This window comes from Ischnura elegans, chromosome 3 (assembly GCF_921293095.1).
Source record: "Ischnura elegans chromosome 3, ioIscEleg1.1, whole genome shotgun sequence".
Lineage (NCBI taxonomy): Eukaryota > Metazoa > Arthropoda > Insecta > Odonata > Coenagrionidae > Ischnura > Ischnura elegans.
The window spans coordinates 30,524,059-30,542,442 of record NC_060248.1 but is presented as its reverse complement, the minus strand read 5'-3'; the positions used below and the strand labels follow the sequence as shown (position 1 = coordinate 30,542,442).

General features: G+C 35.5%; 2 protein-coding genes across 2 annotated transcripts in view; both read left to right on the top strand.

Annotated features, from left to right (window-relative positions):
* The first annotated feature begins 424 nt into the window (after positions 1–424).
* LOC124155614 (E3 ubiquitin-protein ligase MYLIP) lies at positions 425–10,423 on the top strand. Its single transcript, XM_046529594.1, has 7 exons — positions 425–822; positions 1,622–1,833; positions 2,029–2,290; positions 3,295–3,467; positions 4,917–5,286; positions 7,531–7,866; positions 8,788–10,423. Exons 1-7 carry the CDS (start codon positions 706–708, stop codon positions 9,091–9,093), a joined length of 1,776 nt encoding a protein of 591 aa, XP_046385550.1. The 5' UTR covers positions 425–705; the 3' UTR covers positions 9,094–10,423.
* Positions 10,424–12,183: 1,760 nt separating this feature from the next.
* LOC124155155 overlaps positions 12,184–18,384 on the top strand; it is a 342,994-nt gene continuing 336,793 nt past the window's right edge. The window contains exons 1-2 of the mRNA XM_046528872.1: positions 12,184–12,452; positions 13,135–13,423. Of these exons, the coding sequence (XP_046384828.1) occupies positions 13,195–13,423 (229 nt within the window). The 5' untranslated portion in view covers positions 12,184–12,452; positions 13,135–13,194. The remainder of the gene's footprint in view (positions 12,453–13,134; positions 13,424–18,384) is intronic.

The following is an 18,384-nucleotide window of genomic DNA, read 5'->3' as shown; positions in this document are numbered from 1 at the left end:
GTGAAGGCTAACATTTTACGGAAGCGAGTAAACAATGTGTACACAGTATTCATTTGCATTACAATTTGAAGCTACTATCGCGCCCTAGAGCAATATTTAGCAAGGTCAACAAAACCCCTCCCCATCGCTCCCTTTCACGAAGCTTCTTTATCCTGATTGGTTGTAACTGTTGCTGAGCACGTGAACACCTGCATGCACACCGCTGCAGGGACGTAAGGTTTTACGAAGACGGAATTCATTGGATATATAACGGCACAGCAGCGCCACTACGGAGATCGCAAGAAATACAACATGGATGATTTTATTTCTTACTTTCGAGGATGCTTATTAAAATTATCGCTTTTGTTATTTGCTCACGTAATAATTAAGAGTTTTGATGAAGCTTTGGCTCATTTTTAAAACTCTGTGTCATTCTGTCATCTTAAATGTCTGCTCAAGTTTGTAGTTAGACATTCTTCTGTAGGCTCGCCACTGTTGACGATCGTATTCCGAGAAAGAACATCTGTTCAGTCTTGTTAGTTGTCTGCTAGTGCCGAAGAATAGTGAGAAGGAAGACGTTCTCTCGTTTCGTGATTATCGAAGGATTTTTGTTCAAGTCTTGTCTGACAAGAGGAATGGTTCACAAATATATCTTCAAAATAATATATGTTGCCAGGAAAAGAAGTGAGACGAACATTTTATGTTCTAGTTCGCATAGAATAAGATATGGCCTTTAGGAGTAGAGACCCTATCAAAATGTGGTGCATAGTCAGCCAGCCAAATTCTGTGATATTAGAAGTGGAAGTTGACCCCAAATCAAAAGGACAGGAATGTTTAGAGAAGGTAAGTGTCGCTATTTCAATAGTATGTAATAACGTTAAGGTATGAACACACTGTAGCTGTTACTTGTGATTTTTGTGTATCTCTTTTTTTGTCAATTCCGGGAAATATAAAGTGTTAATTATAGTTTTACTCGATCAAACACTGGTGTTCTCGTTCGAATAGTGATTGGAACCAAGATATATTTAATTAATAGTGAAACCATAATAATGCGAAGGGTAAATTTTCAGGGTATTTCTGTAGTCTTACTTTTGCCCCTTAAATTAATCAATTTTGTTTAATTCGATATGCAGCGGGAATGTTTCTCCGCTGTTAGTAGTCGAGCGATGTTAATTATACCGCGATCAAATTTCCTCCAATATCATTACTTTCAATTTTGTCATTTGGTATGAAGAATGGAAACAGCAGATTAACCTTTGTGTATTCTGAGTTGTTAAATTCCGGGTACCATTGATTCCTCGTGATAGTTGGAAGTATCAATTGCTATGAGTCAATCGATGCATCTAATCGCCTACGTGATTTCTTGTGATAGTCGTTTTGTTGTGTTATATTCAATTCTGTGAGTGGTATTCGACATCAAATTACGTTTCTTGTTGTCTCTCTGACGCTTGTAAATGTTTATGTACGAGCGAGCTAGTCGATTAATCAATCCCTTTTCCTTCGCATGACTACTAAATCTCATTATTCAAGAAGTTAACTACTTCGCCAAACATTCACTACTTTAAATGCATTGCATCATGTCGTGTGTAAAGTTTGTGGAAAAGAAGTGATTATAATATCCATATTATTGAATTGACTACAGGTTTGCCAATTTCTTGGCATATCAAAGGAAGAGGATTATTTTGGACTTAAGTTCCACGTCTCCGGGAAAGGATCGAATGCTAGTAGCCGAGAAGCCTGGCTCAATCTTAGGAACCAGATTGGGCGTCAGATGGTTGGGCTCCCACCGTATCGTTTGGCATTAAGGGTGAAATTTTGGGTTCCACCGCATCTACTCCTTCAAGAAGCCACTCGGTAAGTCTTGGAAGTAAAATCCTGATAAGTAAAGCAGAATGGTATTCTTTTGCTGAAATTGATTACTCCTCTAGGATATGACTTTATTTGCGTTGAAATGAGTTTTTTCACTAAAAACAATTTCATGGGATTCAAAGGCTCTGCTCTACATTAGCCCATGTTGTTTGTACTAAAGATTTTTCTTCTCTCTTAAAGGCATCAGTTTTACCTACATGCTCGCAGAGACCTCACAGAGGGTAGACTTAAAGTTGATGGCCCCACTGCTGTCAAGATGGTGGCTCTAATAGCCCAGGGGGAACTGGGTGATCTAGAAGGGGATGCTGGCAATACCCCTGCTGGTCTCCCAGCATCACCACCATTTGACCTCTATTCTTGTTTGGTCCCATCCAGTGATCCAGAGAAGTTCCTGTCCCCTGATTTCCTAGCTCAAGTGGCAACTGAACATCGCAAGCTTAAGGCAAGAATTTCAATGTGCTCTTCTCTCTGATTTAGCCACCCTCTGCTGTTACAGTGAAAATTTTATGTAGTGATAGTTTAACACTTCGCATGCTGTGGACGTAATATTATGTCCTGCTAATCCTTCTGAGGATTGCCATGGACGTAATATTACGTCTTTCCATTTAATTGGCTTTGTATGAGTGAAGCCGTAATATTTTGCCCGTGGTACTTTTCCAGTTTACTGCTTAGGGGTTCTGTTTTTTTTCAAAAATCAACTGCTCAATAGAAAAAGAGTTCACTTTATGTCTTGAGGACGAAAAGTCCTGTAGCTACTGGCATCCTCATCTTAGGCCACTTAGTGTGAAAATTCTTTGGGCCAATGGACCATTCGTTGAGGGTGCTTTTACCCTTTCTGTAATCCAGGATTTATAATGCTTTGCTTGGAACAACACTTTTTCATGATTTCCAGGCTTTAAATAGTTCAAATTGAGCATATTAAAAAAAAATTATTATGCATGTTATGGCGGTACATAATATGTTGCAACTTTTTTATTTTTCTAAAACAGTAGGTTTTCATTGTTAAATTATATATTTAAAAATTAGCAATAAATGTTATTCAACTCATCCATAAAGAAGAGCAAAGTCCATTTTTATTGAAATGCACATAGACGTAAATATATTTTTGATGCTAATGCTTTAAAAAATGTACGAAGATAGTAAAAATGGCTGGATTTTTCGGTAGGGCTTTAAATTTAGCAGCCGGCACTCAAAGTGTTTAGTATATGTGAATGTAGTCATGGAATATCATGTGTCAAACTTAAGTTCAACCTTAGATTATTGAAATGAAAGGTAGTTGCACTTTTGCACAACAATTATTGTGGAAAAGTGCAATTAATTTTCTTTCAATTTGTCAAACTTCCACAGTATCACACCTAAATCGGTTGAAATTAGCCTTAGATTGTTGTTTTATTTCATTTAGGTGTTAATGGAATAATAATTTTAATAAATGAACCTAATTTATAGGGGATGAAAAAATCTGCAGCAGAATATTGGCTACTCAAAGAGGTTTCTAAGCTTGACAACTTTGGAGAGGAAGAATACAGAGCACATAGAGTGGAAGACGATACCCCAGTTACTGTGGGTGTCGGTCCTCATGGTCTTAGTCTCTCTGATGAACATGGGGTAGTCACTCAAAGGTGAGCCATAATCAGTAGTGTTACATATTTTTCATCGATTAAGGTGCAATTAATTTGCTTCGAAAATGCGGTTTGGCCATGGCAAAGAAAATTATTTTGAAACTCAGCGTTGTTGATTTCTTATGCATTCACTGCTGATGGATTCAAGAAATATTTCTTGATTAATGTTATTATACAATTCCTAGAAATTGCCTTCACTTTTTTTGTAACCAGGTTCTTAAATATGCATTATTGCTTTTACATATTTTGTCTCAATTTTTAGTTCATCTCAAGGCCATTTTACATTTATGGTGAAGAGAGAGATGCAGGTCAGAACTGCATTAACTTCTTTTCGTGGTGTGGAATTGCAGGAATGCACAAACAAAATTAGAAAAGGGGCTATTTTGCTGACTCACATCCACACATTCTCGCATGTGTTCTAGCAATTCACTGTTTCACACAATGCAATTTTAACTGTGCCATCATAAACATGTCAGATTGTGCAAGTACGTACCACATGTAAAATGGCCTAAAGAGTTGTGCACAAAATTTTGGCTTTGCCATCAGTGGCCCTCCTCTCTTCACTACCATCTTCTACCTTTAGCATGCTCCCTTCTTTAATTGGTATCTAATGTATCATGTGAAATTGAAGTTAGTAAAGTTGGTTATTAGGATTTTGGTTGTCAAAGTGTATACCTATTATCTCCTTAACTTGTTTAACATTAAAATGTCCTGCATGCCCGCACATGCATGGTAATAAAGCTCCACTCTATACCTGGTGCGCTCAATTAGGTACATGTATGTTATAGGGTTGGAATTAAATCTGGCAGTGAAGTGGAACCACTGGAAATTTAAATCCAGCGGTTAAGATTTACTTATTAATTTTTTAGAGAATTGTTAGGCTAAAGGTTTTATTCCATTGTTCATTTCCATTTGCATTATTATCCATACCATTCTTAAATCTTGACTTTGTGCCTAGTATTACATATCTATTGACAATTTTAATGGGAGTTTGATATTTGTCCTATTCGGTCAGTTTTCTCTCTTAAGAACAACTAATTAGATTTAAGAAATATGTTGGACTTTGCGAACATTCTAATATTAAAGCGCTTAGAATTAACATTTCATCTCCTATTCAAAGGTATTAATGGAAGATGTTTAGCTTTGTAATATATGATGTCAATTTCACTATTAGAATTAAATTTAATGAAATAATAAGTGTGAAATCTATTGTTTGCAAGGTTACTTGATTAATAGTATAAGATTTATGGAATATGATTGATAGAATGAATATATTCTATCCTGAATCTATCAATGAGAGCGAATTTATCAATAATTAGTGTTATTTATTCTAAAATTGCCTGTTTTTCTTTGATCGTTGTATAGATTAGTATCATATTCGTTTACTTTTAGCAGCTGTATTTTAAAGAATTCTCACTAATTGTCATGAAAATCGTTTTGTATTTTCAGAATCCCCTACACAGCCATCACTAGTGCTTCGTCTCGGAAACGGTTCTTCTACCTTGGATACATCTCATCCCTCACCCCAGCTTCCACTTCATCCACACAACCATCATCATCATCAATTAACAACTCTCAAAGGGATTCTTTGAGTGTCAATACTGATTCCTCTCAGCCCACCCCATCATCACATTCGTTAGAGCAAGATGAAACAGCTGCTGCTTCTGTATTTGGTCCCACTGAAGCATCACTACGCCTTAAGATGGACTCAATGCAGTCTGCAAGCTGTCTTTATCGCTGCACTACAGAGAAACATGCATTTTACAGCTGTGAAACTGTGCGCAGTGCAGTTACATCCCAGTTTGTTCGTGATCTCAAGGTTTGTATAGTCTGTTACTTCTATCCATCATTGTGACCATGGTTAATTGTGTTTGATCTTGTTTTTCTATTTGTCTTTTGTCATAACAGTAATTTGTAAGGCAGATTTTGTTGGCATCAGTGCAACCCATAAAACATGGGTTATACAGATGCCATGCAATTCCATGTTTATGGTCGTATTGGTTACAGTTTGCTAAGGTCTTGTATTACTTTATTTCTGAATTATAAAGGCTAATTATTTTTTAAGAATGTGTTGTTTTTGTTGTTGTCATTGGCTTGTCAAATCAAGCTTTCATTTATAAGGAGTGTGTAGGGTAAAGGAATAGAGGAATTATTTTCTGCAGTAGAGAATTGGTAATTGTTACTCCCATGGGGTATGTATTGATACATTATGTCATAATTCAATGTTTCTTTTGTGTAGCTTAGGTCCCCAAATTCAAATGCTAATGTCCATCTCCTTTACTCGAGAGCTTCATCTTGGGTAAAATTCAACATGTAAGAAAGACAGCAACCTCTAGCCTATGTGTGGATCATTAAATAATTTTTTGTGATAGTCAATGTTCCAATGAAATGACTAGTTGGTGATTTCCATTTTAATAAGTAGATCAAATTTTAAGAAAATTCAATTGCAACTAAATTGATCATAATTAATATTTTTAAATTATTAACAATAATAATAATTTGTTAGTTCTATTTGGCTTTCGATATACCTTTCGTGTATGGCAATCCTCAGCCTCCAGGTATTTTTGTCAAGGGACTTTCGAATATCCTTTGCCACTTTTCTAATATATCTGTATATTCAATTGTCTTTTCATGTATGTCAATTCTGAAGCATGACAATGATTCTTTCATGTTGTCAAATGCATAAAATGTTAACCAATTGTAAAAATATCTTCCTTTTAGAAATAAGGTGAGCTTATTTGCTTTGTTACTGGAACCTTTTCAATATTTTATGTTAATATTCCTGAGACTGCAGTCTTTTAGTATTCCTTAGTCTAATACATATGTATGTTTTGCATGTTGCAATTAAAAAATTATTTGGTGTTTGTCACGAATTTTAGTACTTTTAGAAAATTTATATTACACCATCTAAAAGCCTGCTAAAGCTTTTGAGGTATAAGGCAGGGAAAAGTTAAAAATTAATTTGGTGTAACATGTTGTTACTGTCAAGAATTTAGTGTCAGACAACTGTATTGGAAACAGATTACTGATTCAACATGACTTCCTTTATGAGAAGGTAATTAACTAATTTTTAGGTTATTTATCATTTGGGCATTCCTTGGCATGAAAGCCATGCTGATATTATTACAAATCGTTAAATGGAATTATGAAAAGAATTTATTCACTGATCATTCTTGTCTCGTCAAAATGAGATTATCATGAACATTTTTTAGGGGCCAATCTTCCCCAGTTTGGAGTCATCAGACTTGATTTTTATATCAAACTTAATAAGAAAGTAGTGCTCGTATGTTAATTTGCTTTTCCCTAGTAATAAGTCTTTCCCAGAAGATAGCGTCCTGTTTTTAATTAATTCAATGGAAATAGAAATATGTTTATTAGATAAATATCAGGATGTATCAACATAGGTAGTCCAACATTCTCTTTTCTGATGATTCAGAACATGCTTTCTTGGCACAGTAATGGGGATGTACCAGAATCTCTGTTAACCATTTCACTATAAATCCATTAATTTCCATGACCGTGAATTGGTTTCATGGTAATTATAGTTAACATCAAGTATTCTACCTCATAAATATTTTGCATGTCATTAAGTTTTGATTTACTACTGATAAGTTAGTGCTTAATCACAAGTTTTTGGGCTGATTACTTGAAACTTTGGTGAATCAAACCTGATAAATAAATACATCTCATTTGTGGATTGATAGAATTTTTATGGTTACAGTAATTATCCATAAGTACTACGCAGTGTAAAATCATAATCACCTAAACATACCATACCAGCTCTCCAGAGTGAATGTATGTATTAATTCGCATCAACTCAAAGGTTGATAAGGATTGATTGAGGGTCGATCACACCCTAAAAAACACAGATATTTGAACTTAACATAAATATTTATGGTAGATGCATAAATCCCCCCTCATATGCCAAGTAGTACCAAGAGGATTCATGTTTGGTGAGGTATAAATTTTAAGAGTGACCATATTGCTAATTGTAAGTCTGCTTTTTTTGAGTGCATATTTTGCTTATCAATTTATTTATGCCTTGCCTCTTGATTTTTTCCAGGGTACCATTGCATCATTTTTCATTGTGGACACTTCCTTAGGAAAGAAGTATGTTTTTGATATAAGACGCACTTGCAGGGAAGTATACGACAATGCACGACGAGCCTTGTATCAAAGCAAATCAAATGTTCCCTCAAGTTGTCTCCAGTCATCCTCATCATCACAGTGTTCTCCTGTGGAAAACTGTGATCCATTGACATCTTTTCCATTCCCTGAGTATTCATCCGACCTTCAGGCACCTGATTGTCACATACCATTTGAATCAGAAATCGATGGAAGCAGTAGTCAGCAGAAGGACAAGAGGCCATGCAGAGATTGTGATAGTAAAACATGCATGGTATGTCAAAGACTTTATTAATGGAGTTCAAAAAATTATGCTAGTTTTGAAATATTGGAAATTTTATAACAATAAACTATTTATTTCTCAGTACTGTTATTTAGTAGTTTTGCATTCAGTTTTTCCTTCATTTTTGTTCAAATTTAAATTTGATGGGGTCTCTTTCCACCCTCAACTTCACCTACTTGCAATTCTTTTAGGACCATTATCCAAATCTGTTTTATTTTAAAAATTCTAAGTTAATTAGTAAACTTTAGATTATCTACCTTTTCCTTCCTTGTTTCTTTACCAAAATAACTTCTGATAATTTACACTATTTATTTTAATTTGCATTCAGTGTAGGAAAGATAGTGATGAATTTTTTTTTTCTTTTTCATGCATTTTACAGATTACTACTTCCTCTATAATTTTCATTGCCCCTTCATATTTTGCTGTGGAATATGCTGATAGAGGCGATTGAAATGGATTTCTGTTATGAATTACCTTGTATCTGGGGAATTTTTAAAATTTATCAGCTCTTCAAATTGGCTTCAGCCATACACCTTCTTTTTTTTTAGAGATTAAATTTTTTTTATTTATATCCCCCAGCCAAGAAAGTATTTGCTTTTGTTATCATAAAATAATTGCAGTTTAAAGAAAACTTGTTCAGTGGCGTCTGGATCCAGCTCCCTTTTTCAGATATCTCTATAAATGTCATACAGGATGTTTGTGCCCAAATGTGATCAAGACCTTTTTATGAATTTTGTGCTATGCGTGTATCTTGATAGTTTTCAATAATGATTCAATGCTATTTATTGGTGGAGATTTGGTGATGTAATGTTGTAATTTGTTTTTTCAACAGAAAAATTACTTAACTGATTTGTAGTGCCTTATAATTTAAAATGTCATTAGTGTTCTCATGATTTATATTTTTTATTGCAGGAACAAAAGGAGCAACTTACTAGAATAATGGAAGCCATGAGCTGCAGAATATGCATGGACCGACCCACAAATACTGCCTTTTTTCCATGTGGCCATGTCATTTGCTGTGAAGATTGTGCTCAACGCTGCTTGCCTGTTTGTCCTGTCTGTCGTGCCCCTGTTACATCCTCTAAACAAGTGTTCCTTCCTGTCCCCCTGAGCCTAGCTTCATCATCACTCCCTACATCCAGCATCATTGGTCATAACTTTGAATCTTCATCGTCTATTTCCTCTACTGAATCTCGGGTATTAGAGCAGCAAATGTGATTTGTCATATGTTTTATCAAAAGTAAATTTTGTTTCACAGAAGCAGGAAAGATTGTTACATAGCTATTTAGTACTTCTCTACATGCCAGTAATATTGTAATGCCTGGGAATTTTGTGGAATCAGATTTGTATTACCAATATCAACATAGCATTGATAAAGTTTTATTTTCAATAGCTTTGAACAACTTATAAAAAGTCCCATTTCAAAAAAGTTTGGTTATTCTGTGCTGGTGTTTTGTTCCGGTCAGATTTTGTTCAACTGAACTTAATGGTGTCATTTGAAGTCATAGTATTGTAATGAATTTAGTGGGAAAGTAGTCCATTGCCTAACAACTATGCACTATTGCTGTGTTTGTGGCAGTTATCCGTTTTATCTAGAACCTAATAGTAAATAATTTCCATACTTGAACCACTGAGTTTACCTGTATTTTGGACTTATCCTGCTGATGTTCGAATGATTGACTAGTAATGACTTATTTCAAGGTGTATGTATATTTTAATATGCTATTGAAATTTTTTTAAACTGTCCCCAAAACTTAATGTCATGGATAAATGTTTTCATTTTGAGGTTCTGTCCTGCATATTTTATGAGAGCTGCAGGTGTTGAGAGTTCAAAACTTTTATTTTGTAGAATTAAATGTCGAACATGTGTCTATGTAGTGTTGTGTGTTATGAGATTGAATGGGTGATGGGTGGAAAGATAAACTTCTTCAGTTATTTCTCCTCTCCATGGTCATATATTTTAGTCACTATCAATGCAAAAGGTGTGGTTAAGGAAAGGATAGCTTTAATGACAGCTGTCATTGTAAAATAAAACTGCTGGTCCTCTCTTGTTCAAAGGAGGCTGTACCTTTAAATATGTGAGGTTGTATTATGTTCATAGAATGTGACCGATTGTTTTCATTTTCTTATGTGAAGACTGGTATGTGTTTTTTATACTGAGAGTATTTTTAAGTATTTGATACATCTGTATTACACCTGCTTTTTCATATATATATTTTTATTTACAATCATGACTTTGGCCTGCTTTTCTTGTTTTAGCTGAAAAAATTGCTTAGAGGCAGCAGTAATTTGTGCTAGATAAAATATTTGAGGTGCAAATATGTTTCTTGGATTATTTGACATTTTATGAATTTACACACGCAGTATTGCAAAAACATCAGATATTGTGTCAATCTGTGAAGAAAAGAAAGTCTTGGCCTGTGCACTTGCGTTTTTTCTTTTAATCAACCCTGAGTACAAATTTCAATTAACCTCCTAATGTTTGGGTTGGTTTCTGTAATATATGTTATATAAATGAGATATTTTATTAATAAACCCTTTAACATTATTATGGTTTTATTCTTTACTTTGTGAATCCTGAATATCTGTGACCTTACTATGTTTCTGTGTAGTTGATGACTAATATATTAGTGTTCCCAAAGTGGTGTTACGTGAGAACCTAAGGAGTGGTAGAATAAATAATAAGGAAACATCTGCTTAGGGGATGAGTGGAGGGTGGGATGGTACATGCACTTTCAAGCCACGTAATCTGATGAGTGATGGAATAAAGCATTGGGGCTGGAGGCAGTTTGCTAAACTGATCATTTAAATACATATTCACATTCTTGGCCTCGTGAAAAAAGGCATGAGGCAGAGTAACTTAGAGAATTGCATTGATAATGGTGACACATGTAGATAAGGCAGGAATTAGTAGAAGAGTCAGGAATATGTACATTGATCAGTGGATTATTGCATAAGATATTGATGGGATGACTTTACTCAGCATATGGTGCTATACCTGGGGCGTGGGGGTGGAAGAAGAGAATAGCGGCAGAGTGAAAGGAAAGTGGAGTCGAGGCTCATGAAGGATAGCATGCTGAGGTAGTATGTGAATAAGGGTATTGCTTATATATATAAAGAGAATAGGCCGTGCACTGAGCTGGAGAAAAAATAGCTGATGAGAGGGTTGTTGTGTAAGACTACAAATTAGGAGCCAAGTGAAGAATTAACTGACTCTTATTTATCCCTCTAACATCAAGTTTAAGAGTAAAAGGTTAGGGCTTGTGAGTCAGAATAGTGGTTCTTTAGTAAGGTTGAAATATGGAAGGGAGGATGATGATAGGTCCGAAGTGTTTAAAATGTGGGAATGGAGAGCAGACAAAGGGAAAAATGCGTGAGGAAGACCTTGGGACAATGGATATTAGCAGAACATTTTAGAGGAAATAGAAGAGGGTGACAGGGTTGGCATGTGTAAGGACGAATTGGACTCTGTAAACTCTAGAAAAGGTAGGATAAGTTAGGCAAGGAACAGAACAGAGTTCATAAATAAAGTGGTGAGGCTAGAGAGAAGATTTCAGTATGGGAATAGTGGCTAAAAGGGCTAACGATGAAAACTGAATGTATCCCATGGGTTGGTGCATGATGACCTTAGTGTTCATCTTCAACATGAAGAGTGGTATTGATGAGCACATAAAATGGAGTGATGTGCACAAATTTGAATCACATTTTTCCAAAAAGAAGATGGAGAGCTGAGTTTCGGATAGCCAGGCATATGAAATACATGGCAGAATAATCGTTGCCATATTGGGTCTAACCGTAGTCCATCCCACTCTGTTTGCTCGAACATAAAACGTTGGTGATATTTTATTAGCAAATGATTACATTGAATAGCAATACCATGCTCATCATTTCTTTAATGCAAGACCGTTTGAGAATACTTCAGAATTCACTAACTGATAAAAAATAATAGAGGGCAATGCGGAATTTTATGGATAATAAGGAATTTTTTACCATTTCAAAAATTATTTTAATGATTGTGTACACAATTTATATCATTTAATTTTATTGTATATATTTTATGTATATATATGTATAAGCCATGATTTTTTGAACCATATTATTATATCTAAAACAATATTATGCGTAATAGAAGTTTGAGTTGAAGAGAAATTGAGGATAAATTTATCAATCGATGGCAAACTACCTTATGAATAATTAATTCTGCACTAAATATTTTAAATTAGCGCGGTTAGGTACGCGCCACGGACGTCATTAGGGAAAAGTCGTCATCTGTTGGGAAAGAATGCATTGTGGTACGGAAGAGAAATTCTAATATGGCAGCACTGTGAAGTCACGGCGCCCAAATCTTGAAGACAAGTTCAATGTTATCATTCGAGAATTTTCTTCTAATGCTCAGGATTATCGCGGAAGATGAAGTAGTTCTTGTAGTTATAAATAATTTGTTTTGTGTTACACTTTGGAAATGGCACAGGATGTTTGGCGACGACTTCTTCCTCAGCCTAGACAGATGAGTGCAGAAGTTTCTTTGCAGTTCAAATAAACTCGGAAAATTGTTGATGGAGCTGTGTTATGTGTAGGCAAGTGTTAATATAAGTAGTCTAATTCTGAATATCTCGGGTTTTTTGTCTCTAATTCCTGTCTGAGGTAATATCGTGGATATAGCTTTTCAAGTCATTTACACAGTAATTTTGCTAAGTAGCTCCTTGCTGATGATTTGAGCGTAGAGTAAACATTATATTTTAAACTCGTACATTCTGTGTGTTTCTCCGGACTGATTCAAGGGTGCTTGAAAGTCTCAGAGTCGTGTAATTCCTTATTTAGTGTCTCTTACACACAATCGAGAAAAGGATTGCTAATGCCATACGACACGATTGTCAGTGCGTTTTTTGTGATAGAATCATTATTACTTTATTATATTCGTAGTATATGACCATTTGCTATTGTTTACATTATTTTTTGCTCGTAAAAGCGATGTGCCCATATGGTCTATTTTGTTGCAACTCTTCGCCAATTTTAGTCGTACGGACGGTATTTTGAGTTTTATTTTGTGTTATCCTGTGCTACTTTGCCAAAATTTTGATGAAAATAAAGCTTAAACTCGTAGAAGAAATTGAATTATCATCTGCTACCAGGGTAACCTTGGAATGGTTATGCCAGTTCGCATGAAGTGAAATGCCTATTTTAATCTGTTGGTCTAATTCCTACTGCCTGCTGGCATTTTTTGTTGTATTAATACTCCATGCATATTGTTATGTGTAGGCATAAACATCAGCACTAGGGGCAGTGAAGCTGCCATTGGTACCGACCCATTTTGTGAGAATGGACTCATATTATCACAAAGATGTTGGAGGAGAGGTGGTTGCTGGAGGTCGAGGTAGTGGGAGTAATGTTGGCCCGTGCAAAGTTTGTTTTGTATGTGGCAGTCCCATCGATGGTCCAGAGTATAGACTTCGCTCTAAGCCTCTTCAACCTGGAGAACCATACTTTCCCTTTCTGGAAGGACATGAACCCCCTTATGGCAGTACTACGTATTATGACCAAGGGAATGGTAAGTAATTTTCTTTATTTTTCATAAATTGAAAGTGTATTTGTGAGTTTGTTTGTTGCATACCAGGAAGTTTGAAATGTCCTTGAGGATTGAACATTTCATGAAAATGCTTTTGTTTACATCTTTGATTATGCATGTGATATGAATGATCAGTGTTAATCTTGAGTTAGGGTTTGAATTTCATCTCGAGTATTTCTTTTGCTTAGTTGTGGTCAAATTTCAAATTTGATTCTTTCCATCGATGGTACATTTTTAGTAGTAAACAAATACCATAACGATTTTTAACTGCAGAAAGTTTCCAAATAACCCCATAGATTACCAATGGGACACGGAGGATGTGAATACAAATGAGATTTGGTTAATACCAGTACCAAAAATCGGTAGTCTTAGGGAAAATTCAAGAACTTGGTGCAAAAAATTGCAATTTTTAAATTTGTTTATATTTGAATGGGACATTTTGTACCATGACCCTTAAAAGTGATATAGTAAAAAAAGAACTCAAGTGAGTTAATATATTTTATGTAAAAACAATGAAGTACATGTTTGAATGTTGTAACATCATCAAAATTCTCATTGTGAGGGGATCATGATAGATGAATTTTTTCTAATCTTCCAAAAAAGCCAAAGTGAATTAAATGAAACTGCCCACCATGCCTAGTGAGAAAAGGCCAGAAATTGCATTCTACTTGTAGAAATTTCATTCTATTTTCAGTACATTGTAATATTTTGGAGCATTATTTTTGACAGTAAAAAAGAAACGATAGTATACATTATTGTACTTCACTGAATAACTTAGAAAGCTTGATGGATGACTGTGAAAGCTGCAGTGAAAAATTGGTAATCAGAGCAGTGTATTATAGCTGTATGACAAATTCTGTGCATGTTACTAGGGGACTTACCATATCTTACCAATGGGGCTTAAAGATTGGTATCCTAGAGAGGATTATTCTATAGATTAAATCGGATAGGTATTTCTCATTTTTTTTGTTTCCTTTAGACATTTTTATAATGTCTCCAATTTGCTGCCTGATCAGTGAAAAACATTTAGGCCTCAGTATCAGGAACCATTGTTTTATCGGCATATTATATATGAGGCGAAGAAACTAATGTTCTTTGTCATACTGGATTGGTGGAATTTCAGCCGAAGTTTCACAGTATATATACCCTCACCTATACACATATATTTATCTAATGAAAGTAAACAAAGAACATTAATTTAGATTCAATACATAATTGTATCTTTATATTTCTTCTAATGAAGATTTAATTTAAATATTCATGTGAGCTGGCATGCTTTATTCTCTGTAACACATCAAAATTCTATATTCTATTATTATCTATTCTATTTTATTATATATTCTATATTCATAGTTCTATTAGAGTGTAGGGACTTACGCCTGTAGTTTGACACAAGCCTTTAGTAAATTTTTTTTTTCATTTGTTAAATTATCATTAAATTCCTTCATTAATTTAACCCATCTTTCAGCAGAATTAATTACCACTTTCAGTTGCATTGCAATCTTCTATCCTTATTCATATGCGTTATCTTTTTTCTAGCCAGCTGGATTCTTGGAGAGTAATGTCATAGGAATTTTAAGTCGTTGGAAAAGATTTTTTTGATGCATAAAATATAGAGTATTCAAGACCCCAACCGACGTAAGACTAACCAGATAAGTCAATATTTTTCGGAATCAAAGAAAATCTTTTCGATATCGCGTCACCAGTAATAGAGAAGCTTAATTCTAGAGCTGGTACGGTTCGTCTTTCAGCCAATGGGTATAAAATCATTGAAAAAGCCTAAGGCTTCAGCTTCTGGGGATAATACTGTAAATGGTTCCAAAATTTGTATATTGTCTCCTCACAAACTGCACTGTCAATTTTCCTGTATTTACTCAAAAGTTTTGAAGAACATTACATACCGCCTTGGAGCCTCAACCACATTCGGTGCCATTACCCATACCTCGACGTACACATGCACAATAAACAAACACATATCAGGCCTCTTCCTTGGATGACAAGGAGAACTCTTTGCGAAAAAGAAACATTTTCAGGCAGTAAAGGGCTTTCGACGTACACCTTGCATGATGCACAGTAGAATATTTTCAACTTCCTCTTGCAGCACTTCTACTGAATGTCTGTCTTGCATACCTGTTACGTAATTGTCTTTATTTAATAAAGGCCACATATTCTGAAATATTTAAAACAGAGGAACACCAGGAGCCAAAGACTTCCCAAACTTTGCATCAAAGACACTTTTTAAAACCAGCTCGTATATGTTGTGCCTTCATGATAGAAGCAAAGTATCCTTTTTGAGAAGCTGCTCTAATTACAATCATACACCATGGAGTTCCTAGTGTTTATCGCAGTTGTACCGCAGCAGAATGCTTGCACATTTTCAGGTTGGTTCCACTCCTCCAGCATCTGATACACGGCAATGGCTTGATCTTTCCTACTGTCTGATTGTGAAAGTTGTGATTGAAATTGTAACCCCAAGTAGATGCTCAGCTCCCAGACAGCTGGCTATAACAGAGAGCCTATACACCAATTCTTTTCCCATCATTGCTAGAAGCAATTTTCTGTATTAGTTTATGGTAACTGCAACCACTCCTCTAATGAATGGTAATGTTCTGCGTAGGTTTCTGTGTACACTGCCCATAAATGCTTGAAGCGGCGACAGATAGAAGAGCAATTTATGAAAAATTTGTCAACATTGTAATGAAATGCTTCAGCAGCTGCTATCAAAATTTGAACAGCTTCCATGTCACTCACTTTGCATTCATCGAAAACTGTGACAAGTGTCGTAAAGATCAGGTGTCTTCGAGCCTGTTTTACTGTGGGGCTATAGGAAGCACTCGTGGGAACAATATCTGATCTTCCTTGAAAACATTTAGGGCATTGCATTTGTCATTGCTGTCCTCTGAAGATGTCAGTGGGGATGGTTAAACTGTATTCAGGGAAAAATTTGCAAAATTTATAAGTTTAAGAGTAACAGCAATTTTGGTCTACGTTAGCATATTATAATTACTTTTTAACAGAAATTGTTTAGTATTGCAAATTTTTGATCAGGTTTTTAATAAAAACAAATTATTACCTTTCACACCTTCGTTGTCTTTAGATCGCCGCAATTGTAATAGGGTAGTTTCCTTCATCAAAGAAAACGAAAGGCATTGATTGCGATTCGTTACCCACCATTAGTGTATTCATAGTATACAAAATATTTGGTTTTAGAAATACCGGTTTAGACGAATGGCAATGGTTAATTTTTATCCTCATTTGAAAAAGGTCAGATTGGCGCCCATGCGATGCCACTCCACGTGACGTCACAGGGGCCTAGTTTCTATACGAGTGGATAGTAGTTGTACATTGTCTGAGATTACCAATGCATGCATGAGGCACAGAGCTCAGGGAAACATGCTTTAATAATCATTTATTAAAACTGGCTAAGGTAGGAAAGTTTTCTTCGTTTGATAAGGTATTAATAATCCTTATTTAAGCCAAGTGCTACTAGCTAGCATGGTACTCTGCTACCTGCTAGCATCCTTTGTCGTATCAGTGCTCAGAGCCTTGCCCCAAGGTCACCTCACTTGTGGCAGCGGGAACCAGAACGACGTCACACTTAGTTAGGAGTTTTCCCGGCATTCATACTTACCCGTTGTGTTTTTGCGTGCTTGAAAATTTTCAATTTTCATTTAATCGCAAAAAATAGATATCGTCATTTAAAAATCTTAATGCGTGAAATACGTACTCCAGGAGTAATAATCTTTCGATTTAGGCAATAAAAAAATAATAGGAAACCACCCTATTCCTCTGGTCCAAGTCACAGATTAGCCTTCCTTATTCTTTGTCATGAAGAGTTATCCGGTCCAAGTATACATCACGGTTTGCCCTTTTCTCATTTTCTGAGAAGGAACAGCCTGTCTTATTCTAGAAGTATCATCTATAAAGTATAGTCATGGGTGATGTAGAACAAATGAAAGATCATCAAGGGCTGACACCAATATAATAGTTTTTCCATCTGTGTCCGAGTTCTTTGTCCTGGCTATTGCAATAACCACCACTTGTGATAGAGACTTTCCAACTTTCCCATGCTGTGCTGAAATTTCTGCCTTGGCATATGCAAATTCTCCCAAAAAACTTCATCTTTCGATGGAAGAATTGCAAATTTAAAATTACCATTAGAAAGTTATATAAAAGAACCCTTTGCACCTGTCCATTACATGGTAAATTAGAACTAACAATTTGATTCTCATAATGACCAATTAAGAATATTTTATCGGCGTTTCTAGTTTCCATTTCCAAGTCCTATACAGCAGTCCACTCCACTCCAAGCTCCACATTAGCAGCCATCTTTAGATCCAAGGAAATGTCTGCATCTTATGCTGTAAACGTACATGCAAACTGCATGCTTATATAGGCGAGCCTTGGGCTTGGCTGGCCAGGATTAAAGTCTGTATGTTGGAGCGACTAATGGGGCCTTTGAAATAATGTTTCATTGAACATCTCCTTATGTACATTTTCACTTTTCCCCTTTGCCTACATTGTTACTGTTTATGAATATTAAACATTTTAATCAGGTATTGGGCCCTAAGTTTTAATGTCTCATCTAGTAGACAAAGATATCCCACACTTCCTCTGCGTCTGTAAAAATATGAAGTTGAGTGTAAGCATACTACTGGGTTTATTATTGTGGTCGGAAAACAGCATTCTAATCAAATTTCCAATATCTGTTCATTGTTTCATTTGATTGTATTGATAAATTAAAACTGTGTTAAGTGAATATCGCATGACAATGTATTTCTCTGAGAGAATAGGACTAATGCCAAATGAAGCATCGGACTTGGGAGCTTCAAGCATTGGCGTGAGGTGGGGCCACTTGGGGTGGCACGCGCTCACTCTTGGGGCCATATCTCTGGAACCCCTGGTCACAATTGGAAAATATTTTAGATGCAGAATGTCAAATG

Bases quoted from the DNA above. Each gene is read 5' to 3' on its own strand.
- LOC124155614 (XM_046529594.1), top strand. From the start codon at position 706: ATGGCCTTTAGGAGTAGAGACCCTATCAAAATGTGGTGCATAGTCAGC. The intron at 3,468-4,916 runs GTGAGCCATAAT...TTGTATTTTCAG, and splicing joins CATGGGGTAGTCACTCAAAG to AATCCCCTACACAGCCATCA. The intron at 7,867-8,787 runs GTATGTCAAAGA...TTTTTATTGCAG, and splicing joins GTGATAGTAAAACATGCATG to GAACAAAAGGAGCAACTTAC.